Source organism: Cebus imitator, unplaced genomic scaffold (assembly GCF_001604975.1).
Source record: "Cebus imitator isolate Cc_AM_T3 unplaced genomic scaffold, Cebus_imitator-1.0 Scaffold231, whole genome shotgun sequence".
In the NCBI taxonomy this organism is placed as follows: Eukaryota; Metazoa; Chordata; class Mammalia; order Primates; family Cebidae; genus Cebus; species Cebus imitator.
Genome location: NW_016107546.1, coordinates 3631231 through 3641240, shown reverse-complemented (window position 1 = coordinate 3641240; position 10010 = coordinate 3631231). Strand labels below are relative to the sequence as shown.

Here is a 10010-nt window from a genome sequence, read left to right as displayed (position 1 = left end):
AAAAAAAAAAAAAAAAAATGTTCCATTGTATGCACAGACATATTTTGCTAATCCCAGTATATGTTTTTGGACACTTAGATTGCTTCCACCCTTTTGGCTAGTGTCAATAGTGCTGCTGTCAACATGAGTATAAAAGCATTTCTTCTTGCTGGAAGTAGTGGCTCTTGCCTATAATCCTAGCATTCTGGGAGGCCAAGGAGGGCAGATCACCTGAGGTTGGGAGTTCGAGACCAGCCTGACCCACATGGAGAAACCCCTTCTCTACTAAAAATACAAAATTAGCCGGGCATGGTGGCGTATGCCTGTAATCCCAGCTACTCGGGAGGCTGAGGGAGGAGAATTGCTTGAACCTGGGAGGCAGAGGTTGTGGTGAGATGAGATCACGCCACTGTACTTCAGCCTGGGCAATAAGAGCAAAACTCCGTCTCAAGAAAAAAAATTTCTTCTTGTACACCCTGTCTTAAATTCTTTTGGGATATATACCCAGGAATGGAAGAGCTGGATTTTTTGTTTTTGTTCTTTTTGTTTTTTTTAACCAACATGAACCAGACAGGAAACAGCTGGATTTTTTGAGGAACCGCAGTACTGTTCATCACAGTGGCTGCATCATTTTCCATTCCCAACAGCACTATGCAAGGGCTTCGATTTCTCTACATCTTCACCAACACTAATTTCTGGGGGTTTTGCTAGTAGCCATCCTAATGGGTGTGAAGTCGTATAAAGAAAACAGATCTCTGCTTTCTTAACTTAGTAAGAAAAAAAAATAAAATAAATTTTAAAAAGAAAAGGAAATAGATCCTATCATCTCTGAAAAGCAAATGCACTTCCACCGTTAGCAGCCGGCCTATAGCCGGAACCCCCGCGCCCTGCGGAACCCCGCCTGGACGCCCACCCAGCGAGGGCGCTATGGCTGGCGCCTCGCCTCCTGGAAAGGCCACGGTCGATGCGGCGACGGGCGGAGGCGGGGTAGCGCCGACTGTGACACCCATCCCGGGACCCAGAGCCAGCATCGAGAAGGGAGTCTGCGCAAGTGCCAGCCGTTCCAAGACTGCCGAGTTTCGGTCACCCAGGGGCAAGCATCGGCGGGGCGGGGCTTCGGGACGGGGCGGGCCGAGGGCAGAGCAGGATGGAGCGACAGGGTGGGCGGGGTGGCGGGAGCCGGGGGGCGTGGCGTCGGGGCGGGGAGGATGCAGGGAAGGGCAGGTCATCGAGGAGGGGGCGTGGCTCCTGGGAGGAGAGGGCCGGCTTGTTTTCAGTGCATGCGCACTCCAGGCAGCGATGCCATCTTTGACTATGGCGTCTGTACTGGGCCGCCCAGGCGTGCTGCGGTTGCCGCTGCGGCTGCGGATGCTGCTCTCGGCGCTGAAGCCCGGTATCCTTGTCTCACAGGCCGGACCCACGGCCGCGTTCGGGTAATGGCGGCCACCACACCCTGGGTATCCTCAGCATCAGCGCGCTCGAAGGGCGTCGGGAGGGGTGCGCGCCGGCCGTAGGTGTTCCAGGTGCGCGGGCAGGGGGCGTAGGCGCGGCCTGGCATCCCTGTCTCCCTTTGTGCAGCGAGATCCCGATCCTGGGGGTCAGCAGCGCTTGGTGTGCGAACCCCTCGGTCGTGCCTGCGCCTCGGTCAGCCTCAGTTCAAGGAGCCGTGGAGGGTTTGGGCCGTGGAGTCCAAACCCTTCAGTGTGCAGACCAGAGAGACCCAGGGAGATACATTTGCATAGCAGACTCGCCCGTGACGGAGCACAGATTAAAATCCCAGGGCCCTTATTAGTCCATTGCTCCATCCATACTCCACACTGTAAGGCATAAGGACAATAATCTCTTCTTCCTTTTATGTCAGAAATTAACGTGAGAATGTCTGTGCCCACTAGCTCCCCAGTACCGCCGAGGCTTTAATCACGGGTACAGAGAGCCTTAAGTCTTCTCTTTGCTTGCTGATCTCGAACCTTAATGTGCAGAAGAATCACGTTGGGAACTGGAAATTCAGAATCCTGGGCCTCACTCTCAGAGGATCTGATCTACACTTGTGGAGATGCCCAGGAATCTGCCTTATTCTCTATTGTCCTCCCATCTCTTCCCCCCATTTCAGATAAAACAGTAACAAAAAACTGGATTAATTTCTGACAAGAAATGTGCATACAGCAGCATGAAGCTTGTTTTACTTTATTCTGTACATGTATCTTTACACACATGCAAACACATATACAGTGAATATACACAGTGCATGTGCGCAGTGGACTGTTGTTGGGCCACATCCATTAATGACTAGAGGGAAAGTCAATACTAGATAGGTACATAGCGTTTAGAACTTTAGTTGCTCTAACATAGAAACTTGTAGTTTGAAAACTTGATTTAGGAGAAAAGAGGGCAAATCCGACCAGCTTTTAAAATTTCATATTGCAACTGACTAACTCCTTTTTATTAGAATTATAATAAGGTGGTCAGGGCTATTTTGATAGATGGAAAAACATGTTGGCTACAGCTGTATAAATTAACAGTGAAAAATGATCATTTTGTGGGAAGTAGTGATAGTTCCTCTTCAAAGTTTCCTTTCTTTCTTTTTTTTTTTTTTTTTTTTTTTTGGTGGGGGACGGAGTTTTGCTCTTGTTACCCAGGCTGGAGTGCAATGGCGCGATCTCGGCTCACCACAACCTCTGCCTCCTGGGTTCAGGCAGTTCTCCTGCCCCAGCCTCCGGAGTAGCTGGGATTACAGGCACGCGCCACCATCCCCAGCTAATTTTTTGTATTTTTTTAGTAGAGACGGGGTTTCACCATGTTGACCAGGATGGTCTTGACCTCATGATCCACCCGCCTCAGCCTCCCAAAGTGCTGGGATTACAGGCTTGAGCCACCATGCCCGGCCAAAGTTTCCTTTCTTGTTAAAGAATAATAAATGTTAGAAATAATAGTCTCTTGTAAAGACTAACTTTCTTCAAAGCTTTCTTGCTTTTTGCTCTTTGTTAAGCCCTTTCCTATGTAGCTGTTAAACATGTTCACAGGCACGTAGTACATTCTATGTCCTTGTTCTTTAACCAAGATATCTGTGCTGGACGTGCTCACAGACATGTTCCAGCTCACAGCCTATGCCCCTTCCTTATTTGGACTTTCTTTTTGTTCTCCATTGCTGGCTTGCTCTATTGCCCAGATTGGAGCGCAGTGGGGCAATCCCAGCTCACTGCAACCTCCGCCTCACAGGTTTTAAGTGATTTTTGTTCCTCAGCCTCCTGAGTAGCTGGGATTACAGGCACCCACCACCATGCCTGGCTAATTTTTGTATTTTTAGTAGAAACAGGGTTTCACCGTGTTGGCCAAGCTGGACTTGAACTCCTGACTTCAAGTGATCCACCCGCCTTGGCCTCCCAAAGTGCTGGGATTACAGTCATGAGCCACTGTGCTTGGTCTACCAATATAGTTTTGATAGGTTATTTAATGGTTGAGGAAGGCCACGTCCAACTAGTTGCATTGCAGATTATTCTTCCTAAAATATCTCTGAAAAAACAGGTTCCTCTGGATTTTGTACACCATTTTATAAATGCAGCTGCAAGTTGATATGACATAATCTGGAAAAACAAGCGGTGTTGCTGGTTAATCCTGAAACGAGGCTGTAGCTCAGTATCTGTAGGTAAAAGCATTCCTGTAAAACTGCTTCAGAACAGCCAGTGCCCAACCTACAATTGACTTGGTGTTCCAAAAACTTGTTTGTAAATCTGTTATTTGAAACTTTCACCCTTATTTCATAATCTGTAAGGTGATTTATTCCTGGGTCAAGTTAAAAAAAAAAAAAAAAACTTTTCTACCTGAAATTGTGTATTATGTGTAGTTATAAATGTTAATAATTGACATAACCTATCAGTCTGCCTAAAAAATATTTTCTAAGTTCAACCTTGAGATGCCCTGCCAGAGAATCAGAGACTGTTCTTCTGCTGACGCCTGCCACCACGCTGTGTCTGGCAGTCAGAGTGTGGCCCCGGTGCCTGAGCCCTCTTAGGACCCTGTTCAGCCATGAGGTTAGAGAGGAACCACGGCCTCTGGAATTCCAGTGGCTGTGTGACCACGTCCTAGCTATGTGAATGTTGGCAGATTGCTCAACCTCTCTGAGCCTCCTGTCTTGCAGGGTTTTTGTGAGGATTTGAAACAATGAATGTAAAAGCCTGGGGATATAATAAATATGAAGTAATTAGTAGGCACAATGGGAATATTTATATAATAGTACAATATATAAGAGATGAAAAAATAAGTCACCAAGATTCATGTAAATTCAAGCCCTGAAGGGAGCAAATACTTTATTGTAGCTAATGGCTACTTTGCAAAACATACACAAAAGAAATAGCTGAATATATAATATTGTATTAGCATTTTCAAAGAAAGAGTATGCCTTACCAAGTAGCCTCCTTTTTTTAAATTTCAGGTTCAGGAGTACATTTGCAGGTTTGTTACATAGGTAAATACATAGTAACTAATTAGTTACTATGTTTCCTCGGCCTGGGGCAGTGGGGAGAGGGGGCTGTCTGCTTTTCCCTTCTGTGTGTCCATATGTACTCAGTGTTTTGCTCCCGCTTAGAACATGCAGTATTTGGTTTTCTGTTCCTGTATTAGTTCCCTTAGGATAATGGCCTCCAGCTTCATCTATGTTCCTGCAAAGGACCTTATCTCACTCTTGTGTATAGTCATATAGTATTTTATGGTATCTATAAACCACATTTTTTTTAAGGTGGAGTCTCACTCTGTCACCAGGCTGGAGTGCAGTGGCACGATCTTGGCTCACTGCAACCTCCACCTCCCAGGTTCAAGTGATTCTCCTGACTCAGCCTCCTGAGTAGCTGGGACTACAGGTGTGCACCACCACGCCCAGCTAATTTTTTGTATCTTTAGTAGAGACAGGGTTTCACCATATTGGCAATGGTCTCTATCTCTTGACCTCATGATCCGCCTGCCTTGGCTTCCCAAAGTGTTGGGATTATAGGCGTGAGCCACCACGCCTGGCCTGAACCACATGTTTTTATCCAGTCTACCATCATTGGGCATTTAGGTCGATTCCATGTTTGCTATTGTGAATACTCACCATTTGTATCTCTAAGCAAAGTGCTGAGGAGCAGAGGCTTTGGGGTCAGACACACAGATGTTTGTCTTGGCTTTGCCCATTACTGGCAGTGTGACAAGCAGATTACCTGATCTCAAGCTCCTCAGTGGTAGAATGAGGTGAAGTATGATGTGTACCTCAGAGCAAAATAAATGGGATAGGTCAAACTCTTAGCAGAGTGGGTAACAGATAGTAACAAAGGTTAGATTTAGTTAAATTATTTGTCCAGCTGTTATATTCTTGCCCCCACCACACATAGTAAAGCCTCCTTCAAGAGGAGCAGCTCTACCCCATCAATACCATTGTATTATTCCTTACCTCCCTCCCTTTCACAAAGTTGCCTGTTCAGCCTCCCAGGAAAAGGGACTCGAGGATAAATATAAGGTAGGAGGGCATGCTTTAAAGGGAAGACAGGATTTTTTTTTTCCTCCAAGAAGTTAACTCAGTATAGTCATTCTCACCCTTGGTTGCCTATTGGAATCTACTGGGTAATTTTTTAAATGCAGATACCTGGCTCCCACCCAAGATTTTCATGAAGCTCAGCCTGGGCATCAGAGATTTATAAGTTTGCCAGGTTATTCACATTTAACTTTGAGCCCCACTAATGTAGAAGGCAGGAAATGCTCTTGTAGAAGGGGCTGCGTGGGCAGCCATGGAGAGCTGTGAAGGTGCAGTGAACTCAGTCCCTTCCACCAGCACCTGGGGCTCCTCTGTGCCCTGGCTTCTCTTCCTAGTACTCTGAATACTCACAGTCCATGCTGTCAGCAGGTTATTCACCTGTCTTTCCTGCTGACCTCCAAGCTATGTGAAGGCATACCTTTAGCACTTAGCATGAAGCAGTTCAGGAAATAGATGAATGCAAAGTCTGGTATAGTTCAGGTGTCTCTGAAAGCAGATACTAGGGCTCTATCCCAGAGGGTGGGCTAATATGACATGGCAGCACCTCTGCTGTGATGGATACATAGCATGTTGATGACAAAGCTCTAAGGCTGTTCTCTTTCTCCTCAGCCTAGCTGCAAAGCCCGACACCATCTGGCCTCAGCCTTAGCTCACTCTCTGCCTTCAAACTCCTGCAAGGCTGAACACTGGCTTGTCCCCACCACTGTACCTTTTTCCTGGGCCTGTGATCATGCTGTTTCTTCTTCCAGGAATGCCTTCCCACCACATTCTTTTTTCAGAATTTTACTCATATTTGGAAGTCCATCTCCAATGTTACTTTTTTTCTCTTCTCAGATACTCTACCCACCCCTGATATGATCTGTTTCTCTCCTCTAAAGCCACCTTCCCGGTTTTCTGCCTTTGTAAATCCTTCCCTGACATTGGGTTCCCAATATGCTGAACTCCAAACTACCCGGTTTTGTTTCTATATATATATATATTTTTAGGCAACTAGAAGAATATGAAATGGTGAAAATTATTTAAAAAGAAATTTGGGCCGGGCATGCTGGCTCATGCCTATAATCTCAGCACTTTGGGAGGCCAAGGCAGGTGAATCACCTGAGGTCAGGAGTTCGAGACCAGCCTGACCAACATGGAGAAACCCCGTGTGTACTAAAAATACAAAATTAGCGGGGGCATGGTGGCGCATGCCTGCAATCCCAGCTACTTGGGAGGCTGAGGCAGGAGAATTGCTTGAACACGGGAGGTGGAGATTGCAGTGAGCCGAGACGGTGCCATGGCACTCCAGCCTGGACAACAAGAGTGAAAATCCGTCTCAACAAAAAGAAATTTGGAATAGGAAATCAAAATGTAGATGTCTCAGAGTGCAGAGAGAAGTGAGAGGTGTTTTGCAGAAGAGACTTGGGAATGGTGATGGAAGCTGAAGGAGAGAAGCCTGAGTGAGCCCGTGCCCTGGGCCGGCCTAGAGAACACGAGGCAGCAGCACCCAGTCCTGGAAACTGACTGGCTTTGGATGGTGAGAAAGACAGGAGGGGGCTTCTCAGTGTACCTGAAGCCTCACAGTACAAAAAGCTTTTACAAGCACACCTCAGCACTTAAGGAAGGGAGCCTGTAACATGTCTAGGGCACGAGAAATAAAGGGAAACCATGTACAGTGCACACAGTTACTGCCACGAGCTGGGTAAATGCTGCCCATCTGTATTTAGGGAGTTGCCTCGTTTAATGCAATAAACACAGGAAATACTATTTTGAGCTTTTATTTCATCCAGGGGCCTCAAGCTCTTCTCGTCTTCAGTCATAACTCGGCTTTCCTGGAAGGTTGCAGAGCAAATCCTCTTGTGTCTTTATCGTTTCTCCCACTAGATCGTGAGCAGAGCAGCAGCACCAAGAAGCAAAGACTGAAAAGAGTCTTTATTAGTGGAGTACATGTATTTGCTTCTTGATCCTAAGCTATCATAACTATAAAAATGAATTCCTCAGAGGAACAGGGTAGTAATCATAATAAGCAAATGGCAGGGTCAGTATTGCCATTGCTTAGTGGCTTCACTAGTGCCCCTCTAGTCATATTTCTGTAATAAGGAGCTTATAGTTAGGTCAGGCCTTATTACTACCCACTTCTGTCTTTTACTTTTCTAGAAATTGTGTGTCAAGATGCAGTGTACCTGTAGTCAACACATTTGTTTCCACATTTGTTTCTTACTTGAGGTTGGCAAATAATATGAAACCAAAAGAGAAAACAGGATCTCATTTTTTCAAAAGGATTATGTTTCATTTATCATTTTGACCAAGGGCAGAGGTAGGGGTAGGGAGTATGTAAAAGATAAAGGGCCAGGCGCAGTGGCTCATGCCTGTAATCCCAGCACGTGGGGAGGCCAAGGCAGGCAGATCACTAGAGGTCAGGAGTTTGAGATCAGCCTGGCCAACATGGCAAAACCCTGTCTCTACTAAAAATACAAAAATTAGCCGAGCGTGGTGGTGGGTGCCTGTAATCCCAGCTACTCGGGAGGCTGAGGCAGGAGAACTGCTTGAACCCAGGAAGCGGAGGTTGCAGTGAGCGGAGATCACACCACTCAACTCCAGCCTGGGCGATAAGAGCGAGACTCCATCTCAAAAAAAAAAGAAAGAAAAGAAAAAGGAGGTGGGTTTTGATTTCACTGTGTTAGTACTCTACCCGGAGAAGAGGAGTGCCTCCTTCTGGCATCTGTCCTGGCATGCCATCATGTCCCTCCAGTGCTTCACTCAGTCATGGGTCTGATAAGCTGTGAGCAGGCTGATGGAGCCTGATCTAGGTGCGGGGGCCATCTATGTGCCCGATTGGTGTATATTCCAGGATATCTGTTTGGAGTTCCCGGAAGAGCAGCTAAGGAGAGATTAATCAGAACACCTGTACAGCACACCTAATTCAGGCAGGACAGACACTGGCATTATGTCTGTCCTGAGGCCTTGTCCTATGCTAAGCGTGGTCCAGTTAGATGCAGGATCCTAGGAGGTCTTAGGCCAAGGCAGGTCAGTGGCTGGAAGGAGGGCTCTTGACATGGAAGCTTATGGACATGGCTACTTAGCAGTCAACACAGAAATGTTTTAACATCTTAAAAACCAGTAGACCTTGTCAGTGCAGATGGGCACTCTTGACTGTGGGCCTCCTGCAGCAAGCCAGACAATACAGGATAACCCTATAGCTAAAGGACAACCCTGAGACCCTGGACCAGCCTTCTCCTTGGGAATGTCACCAAGGCTGCTGAACGTCTGGGTAGCTCCTCTGGGCCTGCTGGGGTGCAGACAAGTGACTCCAGGGTCTTTGCCCCTGATGTCCACCCTCATTGCACTGCACTGAGCTGCATGCCAGCCTGCATTTGAGTGCTCTCGGCTTCCAGCTCACCAGCATGTGCCATGAAACTTCTGTGGCCATTGATTAAGCAGGCCTCACAGGGCTTTCGTAGGGTTACTCCCAGGTTGGGCGTGATAGCGTATTCAAGCATAAGGGCACAGTTCAGATGGGCAGTCTACTAAAGAAATTTCAAACTCATGTCGCTGTTTGGAATTGGAAAAATCAAAATAACCCAAGGAGCCTGAGAAGAGTACTGGAGACGACTCATTCATATACAAAGACAGTTTTGTCATATTAAATTCATATTGTTAAATGATTTTTGGGGGTGGATTTTTAAAAATTTTTCAAATTTTATTTTATTTCTATTTTGAGATGGAGTTTGGCCCAGGCTGGAGTGTGATGGCGCGATCTTGGCTCACCACAACCTCCACCTCCTAGATTCAAACGATTCTCCTGCCTCAGCCTCTTGAGTAGCTGGAATCACAGGCATGCGCCACCATGCCCAGCTATTTTTGTATTTTTAGTAGAAATGGGGTTTCTCCATGTTGGTCAGGCTGGTCTCGAACTCGTGACCCCAGGTCATCCGCCTTCCTCAGCCCCCCAAAGTGCTGGTATTACAGGCATGAGCCACCACGCCTGGCTCAAATTTTTTTTTTTAATTGACATAATTGTACCTATTTATGGGGCATAAAGTTTTGTTTCTATACATGTATACCATAGTGATCAGATCAGTGTAATTAGCATAACCATCGTCTCAAACATTTATCATTTCTTTGTGTTGGGGACATTCAGTATCTTCCCTCTAGCCATTTGAAACTATTACTGTTAGCTGTAGTCATCCCACAGCGGCATAGAACACTAGCACTTATTCCCCTGTCTAGCTATAATTTTGAATCGCCTAAGAAATCTTCCCCTGTCTCCCCCTCCCCCTGTGGGGATGTGTTTTTTCTCTTCTAGCACCTCGATAACCTCCGCCAAAGTGGCTGTGAATGGCGTTCATCTGCATTATCAGCAGACTGGAGAGGGCGATCACGCAGTCCTGCTACTTCCTGGGATGTTGGGTCTGGATGTTTTTTAATGGAATGCTTTTGCATGCTGTAAAATCTATGTTGCAGGCCGGGCGCGGTGGCTCAAGCCTGTAATCCCAGCACTTTGGGAGGCCGAGGCGGGTGGATCACGAGGTCAAGAGATCGAGACCATCCT

The 10010-nt window shown here is 46.7% G+C and overlaps 1 protein-coding gene across 3 annotated transcripts in view; it reads left to right on the top strand.

Annotated features, from left to right (window-relative positions):
* Window positions 1-1286: 1286 nt before the first annotated feature.
* Window positions 1287-10010, top strand: part of BPHL (biphenyl hydrolase like) — a 37275-nt gene continuing 28551 nt past the window's right edge. For 2 of the 3 annotated variants that reach the window (XR_001816145.2, XM_017497468.2), the window contains exons 1-2: window positions 1287-1412; window positions 9765-9868. Coding sequence is in view for 2 of the 3 variants with exons in the window: in XM_017497468.2 (XP_017352957.2) it covers window positions 1294-1412; window positions 9765-9868 (223 nt within the window). In the remaining variant the exon portion in view is untranslated. Of the gene's footprint in view, window positions 1413-1505; window positions 2098-9764; window positions 9869-10010 lie in introns of those variants that run through there. The other variant, XM_017497469.2, reaches the window with a different exon arrangement.